Below are 23,956 nucleotides of genomic sequence, written 5' to 3' on the forward strand. Positions count from 1 at the left end.
TGGAATATAGTTTGCTTTTGGTAGTAGCACATTCTAGTGGTGTACTATTCCCCATACAGTTTAAATTAATCATTGTCTGCCCTTCATGAAATGACCCAGATAGTCTGAAGTTTTATTGTATACTTTTATTCAAAGTCTCCAAATAAAATTGAACAAATGTTTTAGTATACTGCTAGAAAAATTCACGTTTCCTCTCATATGAGTTAATTTCACAGAATTACTTTGCTGCGTAATGGTAAATGGTAAATGGCATGTACTTATATAGCGCCTTTATTCAAGTTAGGAGACTTGACCAAAGCGCTTTACACTACATTCATTCACCCATTCACACACACACTCACACACTGATGGTGGCAAGCTACATTGTAGCCACAGCTGCCCTGGGGCTCACTGACAGAAGCGAGGCTGCCGTACACTGGCGCCACCGGGCCCTCTGACCACCATCAGTAGACAATGCAGGTGAAGTGTCTTGCCCAAGGACACAACGACAATGAAAGTCGGAGTCGGGGCTTGAACCGTCAACCCTCCGATTACAGGGCAAACTCCTACATCCAACGCCACTGTTGCCCGTAATGGAACCTAACAAGGAACAGTTACTAAGTTAAGAAGCAGTTTTTTTTTAAGCTCTGCAATCTGAGCAACGATGAGATCACCAACTTCAAGGAGATTATCAAGTGGACAGAAATAACAGGGAAGACAGTATGAGATGGCGATTTGTGTTATGTAATGTTTTTCAAGTTGCTGACCTGAGCTATTAAAGATATTTGGTTTTTAAACAGTATATAGGCAAATATAAAAGAATAAAGTCCTTGTGTTAGTCGCAGTAGTTTTGCTGGATTTTGTTCTTTAACAACATCATCACACACACTGCTCCTAAGATAAAAACATGCTTGTTCTTATAACATTTTTCTTTAAATACTAGCTCTTATATTGCTGTATTTTGCTGTTCTGATATTTTTCAATTGGATGTGAGGCTTGGAATCTTAATCAAGTTTAAAAAAATAATTTGTTTAGATTTTTGTTAAATGAAGACCAATTTGTGATCGTGCATTGTATCCCCTTTTTGGTCAAATTCATATTTAAAAAAAAAAAAATCATTTAAACTTACAGTTTAAATTAATTTCTGCAGAATATATATATATTTTCAATAATTTCTTATGTTGTTTCTCTTCATTTTTGCACCAGGAGAGAACCGAGTTTGTCTGATAAGTATGTCCACCTTAGAAGCAGCAGTGCTGTGCGGTCTGAGCATTATTCCCTTTAATGCTCTAAGCTCATGCTGCCTGACTTGCACCTGAAAAGATTAACCCTGCTGATCAGGCAAGGGAATCCTGAGCTGCTGAATGTGTTCAGTACCGACACCTTCAGACTCTGAGCCTATAGGTGCTTGTTTTTCTTTAAATGAAGGCAGTTATTAAGGTTCAAATCTGCAACTCACCCCAGGACTGCTCCAGCAAACAGGTACTGGGGACAATGATTTGTGAAAGAAATGTCCTTAAACTTAAAATATTTGACTCTGTCCAGCAGGAGAGTTTCGTGGGTCTAAGATGATAGGGTTTCTAAATAATTGTATATTTTGCCTGTCTAATTTCCGATATTTTGCATGTTTAGGATGTTAGTGTCAGTTTTGTTCTTCAGTGTCTAAGCCAGATACATTCCAGCAGTTATTAAGAAACTATATACTCAGCAAATATATCAGTGTTACCAATTATGGAGTCATCAAATATGTTTCAGTTAGTTACAACAGCAAAGTGATGCATTAATTTAATTGAAAGAAAATGATAAAACAATAATGTTACAATAATATCAGGAATTATTCTTTTTGTTAACTGTTGTTGCTTCTTGTGCATGTATGTATTGGTCAAAATTTAAAATGGTAACTTTAAGAATGTTACTGTATTGAGTAATTAACAAAACTTAGGTCATGATACACCCCAAAACAAAGGATATTTGCCAATGGTTATGAGATCTTTCAATTCCCAAAAACATATTCAATAGCCAGTCAGATTTTGGAGTAGAATGAGAATTTAAGAAAACATCCTTGGTCCATAGAAATTCACTGGATATTAGATTCCAATATATTCATATCAATCTAGTTTATTTCTATAGCACCAATTCACAACGCGTCATCTCAAAGCACTTTACAGTTCAACCAGATCATCCAGTCAGATTGATTCAAAGTTTTTATATCTAACGAAAACCAGCTGATTGCATCGACTCATTGACTCTTCAGCAATCCCTCACACTAAGCATGCTTGTAGTGACAGTGGAGAGGAAAAACTCCCTTTGAACAGGAAGAAACCTCCAGCAGAACCAAGCTCAGTGTGAGCGGCCATCTGCTGAGGCATCTGCTGTTTGGATATCAATGCTAACATTGTCTCCCTGTGTTCCATAGGACCAGCAACATATAGGATACCAGGAAAAAGAATCCTTACCTCTGCATCAAGGACTTTCACATGTATTCAATGATATGGACATTCCAAAGCTTCTGTATGTATCAGAGAGGAAACTCTCTGAGAGTGAGAAAGTGCAAGGCTATGTAACCCATGCCCACATCTCTTCCCTTAAGGTTAGAATTTGGATTCTTCTTTTTGCTTTCTTTGCTTTTCTGGTGTTGATTATTAACTTTTTCCAACAGAATGCATTCAGGTTATTTAATAATCAATCAATAACTTTTTGTCTACCAAGTAAAATGGTAAATGGCATGTACTTATATAGCGCCTTTATTCAAGTCAGCAGACTTGACCAAAGCGCTTTACACTACATTCATTCACCCATTCACTCACACACTGATGGTGGCAAGCTACATTGTAGCCACAGCTGCCCTGGGGCTCACTGACAGAAGCGGGGCTGCCGTACACTGGCGCCACCGGGCCCTCTGACCACCATCAGTAGACTATGCAGGTGAAGTGTCTTGCCCAAGGACACAACGACACTGAAAGTCGGAGTCGGGGCTTGAACCGTCAATCCTTCGATTTCAGGGCAAACTCCTACATCCAACGCCACTGTCGCCCCATATTAAGCTATATCATTAACGGTTTGTCTGTTTCAGGTAGAGAAGCCAAATTGAGCTCCTCTCAATCTGAAAAGCACATTTTGGCATCAACTTCTGATTTGAAGCTTGGAACCAAAAAGTATTAGGATTTCCACTTTGATTACATCTCTTACAAAGCACTGGGTAATCTTTCTTGAGTCCAATCAAAAAGTCAGCAGGTGTCCTTGAATTAGGCCATATCTCAGTATGTGTACTTGTGTTTTCTCATGTGTTAGTGAAATGTCAGCCCCAGTACTGTTCCATCTCACAGAACACAAGACCGAGAACGGTCTTGTGTTCTGTGAGATTTTTTCCGGCCGTTCTGCTGGCGTTGAACTGGGAAGGGCCATTTTGAATGGCTGCTACTGTATATCTGGGGAATTTTGCATAAGAAAACACACCAAGCAAGGATAGATATTTAATAAAGGCTGATAGCATCTAGCAGAAAAACTACCCCCCCACCCCTCCCCCTACAGAGGTTCAATGGCTGCAAACAGCCAAGTTGCACCTGTTTTAGGACACGCAAACCCTCTAAAAATCAGGCCCTTAGTGTATATGACCTTATTTAACCTGATCAAGTGTTTTGGGGTCTTTGTTCTATAGGCACATAACATTACTATGCTCCTTTGAATAAGCTAATGAACAAAAAAAGGTTTCACCAGAAACAAAAACAAAACAAAATGTAGAAAGTAGAAATGTAGATATTTTCTCTAATCTTTTTCTTCTTTGTGCTTATCTTGTCTTACAGGCTAGTCCTGCTGCAGCTATTGTCAACACAGAAACTATGGAGGCTGTTCCTTTGGTGAGTGTCCTTGTTAAATTAATTCATTAATATTTCAATACAAGGTTAAAAACTTTCAATGCTGTTGACAAAACATAAATAAAATAATGTAGACAAATATATATTCTGTAACATACTATAGTGGAGGCGTCTCATAGGTGTTTATCTATCTAAAAACCACTCTATCATCCACCCCTGGTACTTCCTGGGTGGTTCGAGTCCCCTAGCAGAGGCCTGGGAGTTTGATGCTATGTTCACGCCGCATGCAATTTCAGCAGCAAAAAAGCTCCTGCTGCTTAATCTTTGATGCTTGTCCACATTAAGGTCAGACATCCAGTAAAGTGTGTCAAGATGATCTGATGCTTCTGCTGCTCCTGTGTTCAATGGCAGAGAGCGGATTTGCTATATTGGCTCTGATCAGTGGGTAGAAATTAGTTTTAACATGTTTTTAAGTGAGAAAGTCCACAAACATCATTTGTGTAATCGGTTCATTCAGATTATGATCCTGCCTTGTAATTTCTCTGTCTGAGCCGCTCAAACCCTCACATACCGGCGGTGCGCTTTCACTCAGAATCCCCAGCAGCAGCTGCTTTAGGCTGGTCGCCTCTTGGGAAATTTCCCCTACTGTTGGTGGCGGCTGGAAGGAGTATGTAGTGCCAACTGGAGGCACCAGAATAATAAAAGCAGACATATTCTGCCCGCTGGTTTTGGCATTTTAAGTTAATTTAGGTATTCATAAACTGTTTGAAGGAGTTATTATAGCACCTTGCATCAGCAGCGCTGTGTCTGTCTCCCTGCCAGCTTCTAAGATGTGCTGCTGCTGCCGCAGGACCTTTTGATGCTCCTTGATTCATTTCAACCATGGAATTTAAAAGTAAACCGGCTGCTTCTGCTGCTCAAACCACTTTTGGTGGGAACATAGCATGAGAGTTCTCAGCAGTTACTTAGTTCCATGGGGCACTTTAGTTGCCTTCACGTTTTAGGCTCTTTCTAGTTTTTCCCTCAATGTTTCTCCAGTCTCTCAAGTTCTTTTTTTCTGATGTTTGCATCATTTGGAAAGGCATATCGATCACTGTTTGTTGGCTGTCCTCTTGCACCCTGCTGTGAGATGCTGGATTATTTCTGGGGCCTCTTTGGATTGCTTGAACCTTGGATCCTGCCTTATATGATAGATCTTGGCCTGTATTGCTCTGGTGCATAAGGCCTGCTCCTGTAGTGCCATGATCAGTGCTTCTGTGCTGTCCTTTGGCCCAGCTGTCTCCAGCCATTGGTAGGATTTGGTGATATCAGCCCTTTCAGCTATCTGTCTATTGAATATCCCATACAGGTTTTTTTTTCCTCCTCTATCTTCCTTTGCCTTCAGAGAGCACTTTATTCCTTAGGGCCATCTTACAGATGTATTATTGGAGCTTGGATGTTTCACCGTTCTCTGGTGGCTCTGATGCCCACTAGGCCTCATCCTCCTGTACAGAATGTGGTTGATAATGACCCCATTTTTGAGTTATCGTTAGCCACGCTTGTTTATGCAGAAAGGAAAAGGGCACAGAGCTGTTTGAGCTGAAAGTGCTCCTTGGGATGTTTAAAGCTTGAGAAACCTTTTTGGATCCAAATCTGGTTTAAAATTTCTCCACAACAGCATCTGTGACCTGCCTGGTGTGTTCCGTGGTCTTCCTGATGTTCTCTGTACTATAAACAGACCTCTGAGACGATCACAGAGCAGCTGCATTTATACAGAGACTTTATTCCCATCAGGTGGATTCTATTGATCATCATCAGTCATTTAGGTAAACATTGGATCATTCAGAGATCCTCACTGAACTTCTGGAGAGTTTGCTGCACTGAAAGTAAAGGAGATTTATTTTACACTCCCCGATCTTCATCCATCCATCCATTTTCTGACACGCTTAATCCCAAGTGGGGTCGCGAGGGGGGCTGGTGCCTATCTCCAGCTGTCTACGGGTTAGTGGCCGGGACCCTGGACAGGTCACCAGTCCATCGCAGGGCAACACAGAGACACACAGGACAATCAACCAGTCATGCAAACACTCACACCACCATATCTATCTATCTATCTATCTATCTATCTATCTATCTATCTATCTATCTATCTATCTATCTATCTATCTATCTATCTATCTATCTATCTGTCTATCTATCTGTCTATCTGTCTGTCTGTCTGTCTGTCTGTCTGTCTGTCTGTCTGTCTGTCTGTCTGTCTGTCTGTCTGTAAGCTGAATGTTATCAACTGTCTGTTGTGTGAGTGGACGCTGGCGCATTTTGCAGCCGCTGCTCTCCGCTACCTGTTTTTAAGTATTTTTCAAAGTTTTTACGGAACTTTGGGCTGTGTATTCACACTTAAGTGAGAGCAAAGACACTTGCCTTCGCGTCTATCGTCCTAACTCCGGCTGCCATCCTGTTGTTTTTGTGTCTGAGTGTGGTTAACTAACCTCACTCTCCAACTGTTCTCCTGACTCGACGCCGCTGCTGGTTAGCCACCTGCTGCCGTTAACAATGTCAACCTCCAAGTTCTACATCTAATGTATCCTCCTCTGGACTGTCCTCTCCACTCTACATCGACCTGGAGCTGGTCTGTCCCAGTATTCGGCTGCTGATCTCCTCCTGCTCCGTGGACTTCTGTCTGTGCCTCCACCACCAGTTCTCCAGCTACACCCGGAGATCATGCTCCTTCCCCGCCGGAGATACATCCACCGCGGATCCCGTTGGAATTTCCACATCGATGACTCTGATCCAATACCATCATTCAACTTCACGCCGCTCTCGCCGATATCCCAGTCGGACCGCTGACTTCAGTTTGCTTGCTAGCCTGGCTAAGGCAGCAAGCCCCGCCTCCGGTCATATCAACTCTACTGTCAACTTTGGACTCCTGAATATCCGCTCTCTCACAAACAAGGGTCAGCTCATCCAGGATCTCCTCAATGACTGTAAGCTGGACTTCCTCTGCCTTACGGAGACCTGGCAACAACCTAAAGACTTCTCCCAGCTCAACGCCTCCACTCCACCTGGCTAGTCAATGGCCCCCCCAAACCACATAGTGACTTTTTAAATGAATTATCCATACTACTTACCCACCTGACTACTCTCTCTCCTAATGTCATTCTCCTAGGTGATTTCAATATTCATATGGACAATGTAAACCTTTCACTCACCAGAGACTTTACCTCCTGCCTGGGCAGTTCTGGATTTCATCAGTATGTTGATTTTCCCACCCACATAAAAGGACATTCGCTGGACTTGATTTGCTGCTCTGGTTTAATCCCATCTAACTGTTCTGATGATGATGTCCATATTTCAGATCACTTTCTTTTATCCTTCAATATCTCCCTGTCTCTCTCCATAATCAAGCCTGTACGCCAGATTTCCTTCCGCAATATTAAGAACATAAACACAGACATTTTATCCTCCCACACTGACAATATCCCAATCCCTGCTCTTCCCTCTCCGGACCACCTTGTCACCCACAACAACTCTGGACTTTCCAATGTTCTCAATTCCCTTGCCCCTCTCAAAACCCAGTCTGTGTCCTTTTCCCACTCTGCCCCTTGGTTTACTCCTGAGCTCCGCTTCATGAAAGCCAAAGGTCGGCAACTGGAACGCCTCCACAAAAAAACTGGTCTCTCCATACACAAAGAAATGCATAAAACTCATCTACTTTAATATTCAAACTTAATAGCCATTACTAAATCAAACTACTATTCTGACCTTATCTGCTCCAATGATGGAAATTCCAAGTCTCTCTTTTCTATAATGCACAAGATATTTGATCCCTCTGATACACTGCCTTCTTACATGTATTCTTTTCAGACCTGTAATTCTTTGTTAACCTTCTTTAATCGAAAAATCAGCTCCATTCACCAGCAATTACATATGACCACCTTGCCTCCCACTTCCCCTCCGCCCCTCCCCCGTAGCCAGTCATTCTCCTCTTTCCTGCTGCCCACTTCTACTGAAATTTCTGACCTCATTCGAAAATCCAAGTTCTCTACCTGTTCTCTTGACCCCCTCCCCACAGCTCTGGTCAAAACCTGTCTTACCTCCCTCTTCCCCTTCATTACTTCCATTATCCATTCCTCACTCTCTTCTGGTATTGTTCCTTCACTTTTCAAAACTGCATCTGTCTCCCCGATTCTGACAAAACCTGGTTCTGATCCCGCTAACTTTAATAATCTTCGTCCCATTTATCTCTAAAATACTTGAAAAATAGTGTCTGCTCAACTCCACACCTCTCTTTCCCTCAACAGTCTTTACGAGCCTTTCCAGTCTGGTTTTCGCCCCTCTCATAGTACTGAAACTGCCCTAATAAAAATCACAAACGATCTCCCTATAGCTGCTGATTCTGGACTCCTCTCCATCCTCATCCTTCTTGGTCTTAGTGCGGCCTTTGATACCATTTCTCACCCCATTCTCCTCAATAGATTATCCTCTCTTGGCATCTCTCACACCCCTCTTGACTGGTTCCGCTCATATCTCTTCTACCGCACTCAGTTTATTCAGCTCAAATCTTTCACATCACACACTTCCCCTGTCACTACTGGTGTCCCTCAAGGCTCAGTTCTTGGCTCCCTCCTCTTCATTACCTACGTCCTTCCCCTTGGCAGTATTTTTCTGAAATTCAACATTCATTTTCACTGTTATGCGGATGACACCCAGCTTTATTTATCCAGTATACCCACTTCCTCACTGCCCCCCTTCTCCCTTACTAACTGCCTACTTGAAATTAAAGACTGGTTCACCTCAAACCTCCTTAAACTAAACAATGATAAAACAGAACTCCTCCTCGTTGCCACTAAATCCACCATATCCAAAATCAAAACCTTCTCACTACCCACTGACAACTCCTTAGTCTCCCCCTCCCCTCAGGTCAAGAGTCTGGGTGTCATCCTCGACTCCTCCGTCTCCTTTCAGTCTCACATAAACAAAATTACCAAGTCTGCATACTTCCACCTTAGCAACATTAACCATCTCTGTTCCTCCCTCACCACTCATACTGCCTCTGTCCTTATCCACAGCCTCATCACCTCCCGTCTTGATTATTGTAATTTTCTTCTTTTCAGCCTCCCTCCTCACTTCTTCAGAACTCAGCTGCTCGTGTCATCACCAGAACCCCCTCCTTCCATCATATTTCCCCTGTTCTTCACATACTCCATTGGCTCCCAGTTCAATTCAGAATTCAATTTAAAATCCTTTTCTATACTTTCAAAGCCATCCATAACCTTGCTCCTCCATATCTGTCAGACCTCCTTCACATTGCCAGCTCCTACCGCTCCCTTAGATCCTCCTCCTCCATCCACCTCACTGTATCCCAGCTTGTCACCATGGGGAGCAGAGCGGCTGAAGGCTCTGCTCCCAAGCTCTAGAACTCACTTCCCCCCGACCTCCGCAGGATTGACTCTCTCCCCTTATTCAAAGCCACACTCAAAAACCATCTGTTCCAGCTCGCTTATCTGTGAATACACTGCTCTTTTCCCTATCCATATTTGTTTTTATGTTCCTGTATCTGTATTTTGTATTTTCATTTTTCTTTTTATTTATCGTTTGTATTTTTTGTAAAGTGACCTTGAGTGTCAAGAAAGGTGCTGTTAAATAAAATGTATTATATATATATATATAAATATATATATATATATATATATATATATATATATATATATATATATATATATATATATATATATATATATATATATATATATATATACACTCACCGGCCACTTTATTAGGTACCCCATGCTAGTAACGGGTTGGACCCCCTTTTGCCTTCAGAACTGCCTCAATTCTTGGTGGCATAGATTCAACAAGGTGCTGGAAGCATTCCTCAGGGAGTTTGGTCCATATTGATATGATGGCATCACACAGTTGCCGCAGATTTGTCGGCTGCACATCCATGATGCGAATCTCCCGTTCCACCACATCCCAAAGATGCTCTATTGGATTGAGATCTGGTGACTGTGGAGGCTATTTGAGTACAGTGAACTCATTGTCATGTTCAAGAAACCAGTCTGAGATGATTCCAGCTTTATGACATGGTGCATTATCCTGCTGAAAGTAGCCATCAGAAGTTGGGTACATTGTGGTCATAAAGGGATGGACATGGTCAGCAACAATACTCAGGTAGGCTGTGGCGTTGCAACGATGCTCAATTGGTACCAAGGGGCCCAAAGAGTGCCAAGAAAATATTCCCCACACCATGACACCACCACCACCAGCCTGAACCTTTGATACAAGGCAGGATGGATCCATGCTTTCATGTTGTAGACGCCAAATTCTGACCCTACCATCCGAATGTCGCTGCAGAAATCGAGACTCATCAGACCAGGCAACGTTTTTCCAATCTTCTATTGTCCAATTTTGATGAGCTTGTGCAAATTGTAGCCTCAGTTTCCTGTTCTTAGCTGAAAGGAGTGGCACCCGGTGTGGTCTTCTGCTGCTGTAGCCCATCTGCCTCAAAGTTCGACGTACTGTGCATTCAGAGATGCTCTTCTGCCCACCTTGGTTGTAACGGGTGGTTATTTGAGTCACTGTTGCCCTTCTATCAGCTCGAACCAGTCTGGCCATTCTCCTCTGACCTCTGGCATCAACAAGGCATTTCCGCCCAAAGAACTGCCGCTAACTGGATGTTTTTTCTTTTTCGGACCATTCTCTGTAAACCCTAGAGATGGTTGTGCGTGAAAATCCCAGTAGATCAGCAGTTTCTGAAATACTCAGACCAGCCCTTCTGGCACCAACAATCATGCCACGTTCAAAGTCACTCAAATCACCTTTCTTCCCCATACTGATGCTCGGTTTGAACTGCAGGAGATTGTCTTGACCATGTCTACATGCCTAAATCCATGTGATTGGCTGCTTAGAAATTAAGTGTTAACGAGCAGTTGGACAGGTGTACCTAATAAAGTGGCCGGTGAGTGTATATTGATGTATGTGTGTGAGTATGTAAATGTCTGTGTGATGTCATTGACACATTATTGATTTATTGAGATAATTTGTGAAGCTGAACGCATCTTCAGAAACATTTTCTAAAAGCCAGCATAGCTGGAGAATCCTGACTTAATCCTTTATCCTGCTTTGGTGAACTAGGCCTCAATTAGATGACTGTTGTTGCCAACATCCTGATTTAAGTAAAAACACAGAGGAATGTCACATCACAAAAATAGCTCGACTCTAGTGTGTAGCGAAGCTAATTTTCATTGAATTAGTTGTTTTTTTCTTTTGTTCATTACTGATGAGAAAGTTGAATCTTTGATAGATGTTTCTTTCATTGTTTTTTCATTACTCAGGTCAGTGGAACGAATACCAAATATGAGTTTGAAGAAATCATTTTAGACCGGGTGAGTATATCAGTCCACACCATTTTGCTACATCTCAAAATTCTTGAAAAGATAGAAAACATTAAGATTAGTTGACTTTCTCTTTAACTTGTAATCGTGAAATAAGCAAGAAAATGCTTAAATTTAACAATCTCTATTTTATTGTCCTTTAATTATCTATTAACAGTTAATTTCCCACTAGAGCTAAACAAATCTGAGATTAAGAATATCTCCCACATCTGTTCCAAAGGAGCTGTCAATCAACAATAATGCAGTAAATTGAAAAAACTCAAGCTCTATCTTCTACTCAGGAAAAAACTGGAAAAACTGACAATCTTCTACATAACAATCTGTTATCAGTGCACCAGTCATTAAAATTCCTGCTCTGCAGATGTGTATATATGCAGCAATGGCAAAGACATAAAGTTTGTAAAAATCATGGCTCTCTAACTTCTTGTTCTCCTACTTGACAGCTAAACTGAACAATACAGCTTCTGCTTTATTTCCCAGCTTGCTAATTATAGCGCTTGAACCCTTTTTTTTTATAAATGATTTCCTGCAGAACCTCCTGTATCTGCTTTTGTCACAATTCAAAAAGCTGTTAAAGCATTAGAGAGTTTCATTGCACACATCTATTTCATAATTCATCCATAGATTTAGAATAATCTGACTGCTGTTGGTAGAGAATAAATTCATTCAGTTTAAATGATTCCATCATGCCCCTATTATAAAAGTTAGGCGGTCAAAAATATTTGGTAATTTTGACCCTATCTGTGGCTGCTGGCTCCTGTAACTGATGTTTACATGAATGGGTTTTATCCTATTTTAAGCTTTTATGAAGTGTTATTAGTGCTGCAGGACAACAAATTATACCCTCAGCTAGCATTGCTAAATTTTTGGACATCACCTCCCTAAGCATTGCTCTGGCTGATGCCGGGTTTTCCAGCCTTTGTTTTGGTGTAAAGTCTAAATCTGTCAGTGTGGGTAAAATATTACATTGGGTCACATTGGATAATAGAAGTGCTCTATTTTGTTAAATTGTAACTAATAGGGCTACATTCACACTGCAGGCCTTAATGCTTAATTTCGATTTTTTGTGAAATACGATTCTTTTGTTAGGTCATTCACATTACCATATATTCGACTTGTATGTGATCTCCTGTGTGAGCTGCATTCACACAACTTAATTTTCCCACATGCGCAGTAGTGTCATGAAACGTGAACAGATGGACCCAGTATTCAAGGAGAGACAGTCAGTAGGAAAGTTCAAAAAGTTTATAAAATAAAACAAAAACTAAAGTGGAGCTGTGGCTCTTGGACACTGCAGGATGGGGAGCGAAGCACCGCCCAATCACAGACTCTCTGCAGGGGGAAACACAGGTAAGTGACCACGATCATCTGACAGAAGATGATTATCTGAATTGGCCACTTACCTGGTTTAACAGTCCAGTCCTAGAATGTCCCCCAAGCGCTGCAGTCCCAGAGGACATGCTGGAAGCCGATCCTGGTCAGGGATCCAGAACAGACAGGAACAGACAGGAACAGGATCCAGATCAGGCAGGAACAGAAACAGGTGGCAGGATCCAGACTTCCAGGCATCCACAAGCTCCCGGGAGGGTTCAGAGTCTGACTGGGACCAGAAGCATGACCAGGTGGTCACGCACAGGAGCAGACAGGATCAGTTGCAGCTGAGCAGGCTCAGTGAAAGAGGGTAGCCGAGACAGGACTTGGAACCAGAACTTGATGCAGGACTTTAAACAGGTCTCTTCCCTGGAGCCAGGCTTACTTGTATAAAAACTGAACCTCCCCACATATAGAGCCAAAAACCCAGAGGACTCCGCGGGGGAGGAACAGTGGATGATCAGGAGATGAGACAAACACAAAAACCCTCTTTCCACTGGCTGCTAGGATCCAGGACATGAACCATGAAATCAAAAAACTAAACGGACAGACTAATAGAAAGACAAGTAATGATCTGGCACTGAATGCTCAGGCTGAACTGAATATAACCAAAAGAAAATAGGTGAGAGGAATACATTATAATTGAAGCAGGGAGGAAAATGGCAGGTGAAAGAGATTATCAATTAAGGAGGAGCAAACAGGCCAGATCATGACAAGTAGAGGACGCAATGACGTCACAAGCTGACCTACTCTGAGTTTAGGGAAGTCAACATGGATGGTTGTTCTGGAGCGCATCTAGCAATCTTCATTTCTTTCCCAACCTCAGCCAGTGCATTAACAACTGAATCTTTTCAAGGTTGAAAATAAAGACTTTTCTATGCATTATCGGCTGGCATGGCTGTTGTTTTCTTCCTGCTTCTGTGTAGAAAGATGCAGAATAATGATCTTTGTTTAGTATTAATCAAGTTCAGGTCGGATGAATGCTACCTGGCCGTTAAGACACAGGTCACATTTGAAAAGATCAGATTCGTATCGGATTCAGGACCTAAGAGCGAAGGGGCCTGGGTCACATTGGAAAATATTATAGGACCCTCTATGACTATAAAGGGAATTTGGACTTATGTGATGTTTGTGATTAATGCATCTTCTACTCTACTTGAAGTTCATTTTCTTTAGTTGGTTTAGTTAAATTGTCATCTTCTAATTGGAATTGTCTCTTGGACAATGCCATTATCATTCTGATATTATTATGTTGTGCTTATTTTCTTTACTAATTTTGACAAATATTTTAAATTAACTCACTCATCCACTTTCCATTGATTTACATTGCTTCATGATAACCATAAACCTAAATATTACCAGTACATAAACCTGTTTTTTTTTTTGCCACAGGGTGACTCAGCGCTCGGTTTTACTATAGCTGGAGGAGCTGATAACCCCCAAATCAATAATGATCCTGGGATCTTCATAACTAAAATCACCCCTCAAGGAGCTGCAGCAGAGGATGGACGTTTGAGGTAAGACTCTTGCTGAATATGGGTTTTTTATGAAGGTTATTTTGTTTTAAAACTGTTTGTGCATTGTAAGTGTGAATTTGAAGTTGTAGAGAGAGTTATATTCTAAGTTTTTTATTTGTAGAATAAAAAAAAATCAAAAGTACACTTTTTGTTTTTTACACCTGTTCAAATTTTAAGTAGAAGTACACAAATTCTGTTCTACAAGTTGCACATCAAAAGTCTCTTACATTCTCAGTTTTGCTCCAAGTTGTCCAGAACTATTGTTGAAAACTATTTCTGCAATGTAACTTAGGTGTTTTGTAATTGTAGATTTTTTAATCTTTCACAATTACAAAATTAGTTATACCTCTTCAAATTCTTGAGCACAAGCACACAAATTATTTTCTGTGAGTTGCACATCAAACATGTCTTCCATTCAGTTATGCTACAGTTGATCTAAAACAAATTGTGCGAAAAAAATTCAAACACGTGTATCACAATCTTCAAAAAATATATATTTATTTCCTTAACACAAATACAAATCAATGAATACCACTGCACGAATCTGCTGCTATAAGTCACAAATTCAACTTTGCAAGTTACACCTTCATTTTCACTTTTGACACAAATGTCACGCCGGTAAAAATGATCTGTAACTTGTGGGTTTGCTGCTCGGTCAGTTGGATATACATATAAGGCCTACTGCCATGTTTCTTTCCAAGGACCCAGCCTGCATATGACTTCGAAGGACGCCAAATTTATTTCAAAATGTATCAAGGGTAAATTTCTTCCTATATCAAAAATTGTTTTTGTTTCATTTGCAAATTAATAACTTTTCCTGTTATGCTAACTTCTCATAAGTATTTTTTCAATGAAACATTTATAATCTACCTAATAAAAAATAACACTACTTCTGTTTCATTTAATCATGCTATGATAAAGCTAATCTATTTTAGTTTGCAGATAGTATTCTCAGCTTATATCTTGTATTGGCTAGGTTGATCATTTTTTCCTCTGAAATCTTATTCAAGTTTTATCTCGAAGGGTGAGGATAATTTAACAAAAATATACACTACTCTCTGTGTAAGTCCATATTACTGAGTGATTAAGAATTAGCTCTTCAAAATGGGTAATTTGAATTTGGTAATTTCAAATAAAGTGAAATTGTCAAATCAAACCTGTCATGATGTTACAAAGTTCAGACCCAAATGCAGAAAACCCTATAGAGAGACCAGGGAAAAGGTTTAACGGATTTTATTGAAGAAGTTAAACAGAGGGAAAAGTGTTGCTCTTAACACTGCTCAACCGGAACTGTAAAGTGAGGGGAAGACACAGCGGTTAGTTCAGGCTCAGTGGGGAATTTGATTCGTGAACTTGGAGAGGAGGATTTGATTGCCGACTAACGTTTCCAGAGAAGTTGTTGAATCCTTGACTCCTGTCTGTGTGCCGTGGTTCCAGTGTTTGTCTGATTTGGTGGAAGGCAGAACAGGGTTTACCCAGAATGCAGCTGTTAGTTGGTGAACGTAGAAACTGACTGCCACTCAAATTTCCTGCGGTACTTGAACGGGTCGTAGTGGAGAATAATCCCTTTCTCAGTGAGAAGCTCAAATGATCTCTTGGGGAAAGTGGATCCAAACCTCCTGTTTGAACCCCAGCTCAGTTTGAAGTTCAGTTGATCCTTCCAGGGAGAGAAGGTCAGAGAAAACCAGTTTGCAGGATGACTTCCCTAAACTGGCAAACACTCTGGCGTCGAGGTAGTGGCAGTAAGCAGCTTAAGAAAACTCTGTTGAACGAGGAAACCATCAGCAAGTGTGTGAGGAGGCCGACCAGAACCAGGCGCCTCCTGGTGGAGGAAGGGAGACAAACACAGAAACACAAACACAATAGGCACACTTAAGATGTGTGAAGGCAGGTAACTCAGGACATCACATAAAAATCACATAATTTGGGAAATTTTAACGACTACACAAAAGAATTGGATTTCAGAAAAGAAAATCAGTAGGGGTGTAAATAATAATCGTTTTGTATCGATGCATCGATCCAAAAGCCGACGATCCGATGCATCGACACGTCCGCAAGATAATCGATTCATGTTTTTTTTCCCTCCGGTCTATTTTTATCCATTTGCTCCTGGGCGTAATTCTCCCTCCCGTGCGGCGGTGGCGCTAAACCTATTTTGCCCTTCTACCGCGCTTCCTGGTTATACTCTTACAGCATTGTGTTGCAGCAAGCTTTCACACAGACATTTTTAAATTATGCTCAGTATTGAAGCGTGGTCTGAGCTACACGCTGTGGGTCTAGATACGGCCGAGGCGGCGAGGAAGTGGGGACGAGTTTAGTCCGACGACGGAGGGACATGAGGGCCAAAGAGAGCGGAGATCCAGGTGGAAAAAGGGTCCCAGTGGTCTCGCGCACCTCGCTCTTCTAGCGGGTCAAACTTCACGAGTTGTTTTCTGCAATTTCGGTCATAAAAACAAAACAAGCCGGCCTCCTGTCTGCTGCACTGTTTGCGGTCAGCTACAATCTGGGAGAGGTGCAGCGGAGCGTCTCTCAAGGGGCGGTGACATTGTCACTTCTTCTTCTTTTTTTTAATGGCAGTTGGCAAACAACTTATAGATGCATTACCGCCACCTTCCAGAATGGAGTATGGACCAGACAAACTATTATATTCTCCCTAAAATACCCGTTCTTCTTAGAAAATTAAAAATACTACCAAAAACTACATCCCCAGATGACCTTTGAAACAATTCCCTTATATCTAGTTTATTTTTATTCCTGTCTAACTCTCTACGCAACATCTCTCTTTCCTGAGTATATTTATTACATTCTAAAAAAATATGTTGGACAGTTTCTCTGGAGCCGAGGTATTGCATTGAACTCATTACACTGATATTGTGCAGTATTTTTGCAGTATTTTTTGATGCAACTTTTCTACTTCTGTTATTTGCTGTTGTTTCTAAAGAAAATGCATAATGATATTACAGCTTTCATTGATTTATTTCAAACTTGAAACTGTTTAGCCTGTAAGGTGTAAAAAAAAAAAAATTAACCAATTAATCGATTAATCGAATCGAATCGTGGTGTATTCTTGAGTATCGAAAATAATCGAATCGTTGGGTCAGGAAATCGATACTGAATCGAATCGCTATGATGGATGTGATTTACACCCCTAAAAATCAGAATTGAGCATTAAGGCCTGCAATCTGAAGGTATCCTTAGTCACATTTCTAGAGAGATGGTAATCAATGACCCACCCATTGTTCTCCTGAGTCTTTGCCGTCTGTTGTTTGATATTAGGTGTCTATCTGTCCATCTGAATCTTAATAAGGCTGCTTATGTATACCTTTTGAATAAGTTTCAAGGCAAGGTTTTTTATGCTTGGGATCTAAAACCATCATTAGCAAAATACCTTGTGAGGACCAGCACAATTTCCTCACTTTACAAAAACCTGTCCCCATTGCAATGATGAAATGGGGAAATAACGGTCTTCACTCTGATTCCTTGACAGATATAAACAAAACACATTCCTGTGAAGAGTAAAAAATGTAAATGGCCTTTCCTGTTTCAGGGTAAAGGATTGTATTCTGCGGGTGAATGATGTAGATGTATCCAGGGCCTCCCACTTCAAGGCTGTTGAGGCCCTAAAAGATGCCGGTTCCACTGTACGTCTTTATCTGCGCCGTTGCTGTTCAGTCCCAGAGACCATCCAAGAAATCCAGCTGGTCAAGGGTCCAACAGGTGAGTTGCCACAGCAAATTTGAAAGCATTGATTCAACTCCTAAGGAGTTAAACTCAACACTTTGAAAGTGTCTATAGCCTATTGGCCAAAACTAGCACTGCCAGGGTCATAGAGTCTATCAAGGGTTGATTCTTAGTTTAATAAGAATAAACAAGTATGGAGTTAGCAATGTACTTTCAACACACAACACCAACATTGGAAATCTAACACTGTCCATTTTTCTATTCATTTTCAATAAATACGTTCCACCATGTTTAAGAAGTTCCTTTAAAGAAGTTCCTGCATACCAGTGAAGTCATAAATGTGATACTGACCTGAAAGCCTTCTCAGGCAATTGCTAGGAGCTACACCATACTAACAGTTTTGTGCAAGCTACTTGTCCATTGTAGTGAGCTAAGCTATCAGTTACTCAACAATAAATTAAGCTTCACTACACCAAAGCTACCACCTAAAGAATTATAGCAAGCTAAGTTACACTAATGTGTTAAAAGTAGCTTAACTACATTAGAAGCTACTTAACGTTGTACCAACCTAATATCAATTCAAAATGAGTCTGACACACTAGTTAAAACATTTATTAAAGATCAGCCAATGACATAACACAGTGTAAACATTGCTTTATGATCAGCACATTAAAATAAAAACTGAAGTAATTACTAGTAGACAAACTAGTAAACAATCTGATGTTATTAGAACCAAATTAAAGGTACTGTGTAGTGTTCTACACATGGAGACATGGCTATGAGTTTGCATTCAATGGACATCTCTAGGGAAAACAAAACCCTACAAAAGACATCTTATTTCTTTAGGGTCTCCCTTAGAGAAAACTTCTTCAGACCTCAATTAAACAGTCGATACAAGTAACAAATGAAACTGTTTACAAAAAAGGTGAAAAAATAAAGAAGCTAATTAAGTGATACATATATTGATGTCTCACCATATAATTTTATTTCTACCTACATATTTATTCATTGTGTTTTTGGGGGCAATTAATTGAATGCTTATTTATTTATTTATTGAGCATTTATTTATTTATGTATTTATTTTATATACGGTAAAGCTGTTCCTCCATAAATAAAAAAATCTTGTCTGTGCAAAGCCTAAAAACAGATTTATGTAAACATCCTGTCAGGTAAACTAGGCCATGAAAATACAATATTGAAGTTTCACTACTGCTCTCTAATTAGAGTATCTTAGTTGCACATATGGGAGAATTATCCTGCCATAATGCAAGAGCACATCATTTCAATTTGAGAAAAGAATTTCATCTTCTTGCACTCAAAACTTATAATACTCACACTCAAAACATGCGCTCTCTCTCAAATATTTTCTCTTCTATCTCAAATCTTTATTTCTTCTCTCAGATTTAATGCTTCTTGCACAGATATTTTCTCCTCTCGCTTGCCTCCTTCTCTTCGCGCACAATCCGCGCTCTGCACGAGTTTCAGATACGCTCGCAAACCCGTACTCTGCTTGCGGATTTTTTTTTTGCTCTCTCGGACTGCAGTTGGATCGTCGCCTAGCAACCATTCCAGCCAATAGAACGACAGACTCGGAAAGGGTGCGCTTGTTTAACCCTACTGAGTGTGCCTGTGCTACTACGCCACTTATAAGAGCATCAGCTGAAACTGCTATTTACAGTAGCTTGTGGCTGATTGTTGTTTCAAAATAGAAAACCTGGTTTCATTTCTTAGTTATGCCCTGGATTTTGTAGCGTTTGTGGATGCTACGTCGCTACTTGATCAAAACAATAACGTCGCTACAGGAAAGTTACTTCATAAATAAAGCAGCGACGCTACGGTCAAGCTACTGGAAAATGTAGTTAAACTAATAGCTTCGCTACATGTAGCGGCGCTACTGCCCATCACTGCATACTAATAATAGTCACACTGACCCACAGCTTATCAACTGACTCTGTCTTCTTCACTGGCAGGTTTGTGCTGGGAGAAGAAGGTGCACATCTACACTTTAGACAAACTTTGCATCATCATGTGGCAAATTCACATGAGGATGCAATGAGAAAATATGGCATTTGTCATTCTTTGTCAGCAGAGGTGTCAAGTAACAAAGTACAAATACTTAAGTACACTTTTTAGGTATCTATACGTTAGTCCAGAGGTCTTCAACAGGGGGTCCGCGACCCCTAGGGGGTCCGCGGAGGTACTGCATGGGGGTCGCGAAAGTCTTGGTTGATAACTTTTTTTATATTCCCTCCTGCAATTTTTTGCACTAATTAAAATGTCTTTAAATACACATTAACATGAATTCAACACACTGTAGTAAACAGATAAATGGAGGCAGAAGATGTCTTTCAGTCATCAATGCACACATAGCGACACACAGGGGCTCTTTCAAACCTGGGCACCGTTTCATTCACAACACCTGTCCCATCAACCAGGAATCAGATTCAGAAATACTTTAATAATCCCAGGGAGAAATTACTTTCATTACATGACTCCATATGTAATAGAGTGACTATAGGACCAGTTTGATATAACACAATTTCATACAATATATATAATTAGGGGGTCCCCGCTCCATCTCGCAATCAGTTTGGGGGTCCTTGGCTTTAAAAACGTTGAAGACCCCTGCTTTAGTCCATTACTTATTTTCTTCCTGCTTCCTACTTCTACTCATTACATTTTCAGACAAGTGTCTGTACTTTCCATTCCTTAAATTTTTTAAAACAAACATTACTCGTTACTCTTGGCTTTGGGTTAATGCAGAGGTCACGGATTAGCGAACCGCGGTCCGGTGTTATGACGAAAAGTGCATAACACCGGACCGCGGGATGCAATTTTTGGCAATTTCTATTTTCTATTTATTTAAATATTCAGTAAATGTTAAATTATAAATGACATGTGCTTATATAGCGCCTTTATTCAAGTCAGGAGAATTGACCAAAGCGCTTTACACTACATTCATTTACCCATTCACTCACACACTGATGGTGGCAAGCTACATTGTAGCCACAGCTGCCCTGGGTCTCACTGACAGAAGCGGGGCTGCTGTACACTGGCGCCACCGGGCCCTCTGACCACCATCAGTAGACAATGCAGATGAACTGTCTTGCCCAAGGACACAACGACACTGAAAGTCGGAGCCGGGGCTTGAACCATAAATCCTTCGATTTCAGGGCAAACTCCTACATCCAACGCCACTGTCGCCCCCAAATTCAGTGTATAACATGGATGCATAAACAACTCATTTTTTTCAGTGTTAAAATCTTTTTAAAGTAACAGATCATTAAAAATGTGTCCAGACCTTTACTGGTTGATGATTTTCTTTATTCAGACCCCGCTGATTTTTAATTGGTTACCTCTGGTTTAATGTTTATAAATATTTATTTCACTGGTGAGCCCCGATGCCAGCGCCTACGCCAGCCAGCGAAGGGGGAACAGGATGGGGGGAATGGGCTCCGCACTTAGCAGAGACTTGAGATGTGCTTGGGAGATGTGCTTGGAGTGACCCAAGTCAATGAGTGCTACGTTCACACTGCGGGCCTAGATATTTTTGTGAAATCTGATTATTTTGCCGGGTTGTTCACATTTCCAAGTATGTGCCACTTATATGTGATCTCATGTGTGAACTGCATTTATTCAACTTAAGTGCTCCGCATGCGCAGTAGAGGGCGCAATGATGTCACAAGTGTGTGTGGTCTGTGTTTACTAAAATAAACATGGATGGTAGTGCTGGAGTGCTTCTAGATAGATGGAGTGCTTCTTTCACCTCTTTTCCAACCTCAGACAGTGCATCAACAACACAATCTTTTCAAGAATGTTGAAAATACAGATTTGCATTATCGTTCTGCATGGTTGTTGTTTTTCTTCCTGCTTCTGCATAGCAACATGGAGAATAGTGACCTTTGTTGAGTATTAATGGGATACAGGTGCAATAAATGCGACCTGGCCGTTCAGACACAGGTTGCATTTTAATAAGATCAGATTCGTATGGGATTCAGGTCCACAGAGCCAAGAGGCCTGGGTCGCATTAGAAAAAATCTAACCCCCTTGTTGTTCAGACTATCATGAAGAGATCAGATCCAGGTCGCATGTGGGCAAAAAAAAAAAATCATATTTAGGTCACTTCAGGCTGCTGTGTGAACATGGCCTTAGTTAGGTGAAATAACTGTATCAGAACTCTCTCAAGTTTGAGCAACCAATCACCACTCCCTCTATCCAGTGTCACATGCTGACGTTCCCCTCATCTTTTAAGACTTCCTTTTAAGACACTAGCTAAGATAGTTGTAATTGGCTGAATGTAATAACCTATTTATTACACCTGTGCACAGGACTTGGGTTCAGTATTGCAGGTGGAGTTGGAAGTCAACACATCCCAGGTGATAACAGCATATATCTGACCAAAATCATTGAGGAAGGAGCAGCAGATAAGGATGGACGGCTACAAGTCGGAGACAGATTGATAATGGTGAGCAGTGCAATAGTTTGTGTACTCATATATGCAGTGTTGTGCCTGAACGCGTTCATTGAACGAAAGTTCATGAACTCGTTCATATTTTGGGCGAACGTGAACTGAACGTACTGCATTACTGCCTGATGAACGTTATTGTGAACTCGTTCATTCTGGAGTCCGTGAACGGCACGCTCTACTCCGTTTAATAGGTTGCCAGATTTCTATAGAGTCCTCCAGGCGAAACCCCGGCTAAATCACACCGTAAACAGGCCTTAATATGTAGCGGGAAAAACACCCAATCTGGCAACAGCAGCTACCAGCGTCGTAGCCTACAGCCGCGTGCGTCATCAAAACAAAATGCAGCGTTGAAGCTGCAGCAGCATGGAGGCGACCGTTGAGGCGACAAAGCAGCAGTATGATCACTTAAAACAGTTTTATGACCAGGTGGTCGGTGAGGATGATGGCAACAAGTTTGCCCGCCGGCTTTCAGTAAAAAAATCCGCACTTCAGTAACCTTAAATTCCTCCCTCAGCCTGGTCCCTCAGTTTGTGTTAGTAAAATCTTCTTGAGCGGAGGTCTTCAACAGGGGATCCGCGACCCCTAGGGGGTCTACGGAGGTACTGCATGAAGGTCTGCATGGTTAGTTGATATTTTTATATTCCCCCCCTGCAATTTTTTTCCCACTAATTGAAATGTCTTTAAATAATCATTAACATGAAATCAACACACTGTAGTAAACAGATAAATGGAGGCAGAAGATGTCTTTCAGTCATCAATGCTCACATTCAGCGACACACAGGAGCTCTTTCAAGCTGGGCACCGTTTCCTTCACAACACCTGTCCCATCAACCAGGAATCAGAATCAGAAAAACTTTAATAATCCCAGGGAGAAATTAATTTCTTTACATTACTCCATCTGTAATAGAGTGACTATAGGACACAATTTCATACAATATATATAGTTAGGGGGTCCCCGCTCCATCTCGCCATCAGTTTGGGGGTCCTTGGTCTGGAAAACATAGAAGACCCCTGTTCTTGAGGGTTTTACTATCCATGTAACTTGTTTGTTAAACCTGCCTGGTATAATTTTCCAGGATTCCAGTATTCCTTTTTAGTATGTATTGAAATGGAATTTCAAATGGAAAAAATTATTAAAATAAAAAAAAACATTTGCACCTTAAAGACTACTTTCCTATTTTTCTTTTAATAATTACTCATAAAAAAGACCATTCAAGCAGCACATTTTTCCTGATGTTTTTGAGAATATACTGTAGGGGTGAAAGCTGCAGCTGCTACTAGTGTGAAGTGAATGGACAGCAACAAAGCGTTAAAGCAACAATGGGGAAATGCTGTCCCCTCAATGCTAATGTAAACCCTGGTTGGATAAGGAACTATGAACTAGTTCATTTTTTGGAATTATGAACTATGAACTGAACTAGTTCATTTTAAAATGTGTGAACTGAACTTTGAACTAGTTCACGTAGAAAGAGAACTTTCCCAACACTGCATATATGAACCTCTCTGAACAAATGCTTTGTAAAAGCACCTTATCTGCACTTTTTACCAACAGGTTCTGTGTGTTATAGTTCTATCAGCTACGCTTATATCAATTTAATTTAAAAATACTTTATTCCTCTTAGGGGGAAGTTAAATGGTCCAGTAACTCATAAGTTATCTTTTACACAGGTGTTGTAGTTGTTGTAGGCAGGATGGATCTTTTGCAGTGGTCTGTCTTGCACTGGACCTGGAGAATCCCCCGAATGAAGACAC

General features: G+C 40.9%; 1 protein-coding gene across 5 annotated transcripts in view; it reads left to right on the plus strand.

Moving 5' to 3' along the window:
* Positions 1 to 1,323: 1,323 nt before the first annotated feature.
* Positions 1,324 to 23,956, plus strand: part of LOC119791196 (disks large homolog 2-like) — a 76,914-nt gene continuing 54,281 nt past the window's right edge. For 4 of the 5 annotated variants that reach the window (XM_038297150.1, XM_038297151.1, XM_038297152.1 and 1 more), the window contains exons 1-7: positions 1,324 to 1,461; positions 2,396 to 2,569; positions 3,783 to 3,836; positions 11,108 to 11,158; positions 13,931 to 14,055; positions 17,603 to 17,772; positions 22,065 to 22,201. In XM_038297150.1, coding sequence (XP_038153078.1) covers positions 1,402 to 1,461; positions 2,396 to 2,569; positions 3,783 to 3,836; positions 11,108 to 11,158; positions 13,931 to 14,055; positions 17,603 to 17,772; positions 22,065 to 22,201 — 771 coding nt within the window. In that variant the 5' untranslated portion in view covers positions 1,324 to 1,401. The remainder of the gene's footprint in view (positions 1,462 to 2,395; positions 2,570 to 3,782; positions 3,837 to 11,107; positions 11,159 to 13,930; positions 14,056 to 17,602; positions 17,773 to 22,064; positions 22,202 to 23,956) is intronic. The other variant, XM_038297155.1, reaches the window with a different exon arrangement.

This window comes from Cyprinodon tularosa, unplaced genomic scaffold, assembly GCF_016077235.1.
Source record: "Cyprinodon tularosa strain WSP-4 unplaced genomic scaffold, ASM1607723v1 ctg384, whole genome shotgun sequence".
Classification (NCBI taxonomy): Eukaryota; Metazoa; Chordata; class Actinopteri; order Cyprinodontiformes; family Cyprinodontidae; genus Cyprinodon; species Cyprinodon tularosa.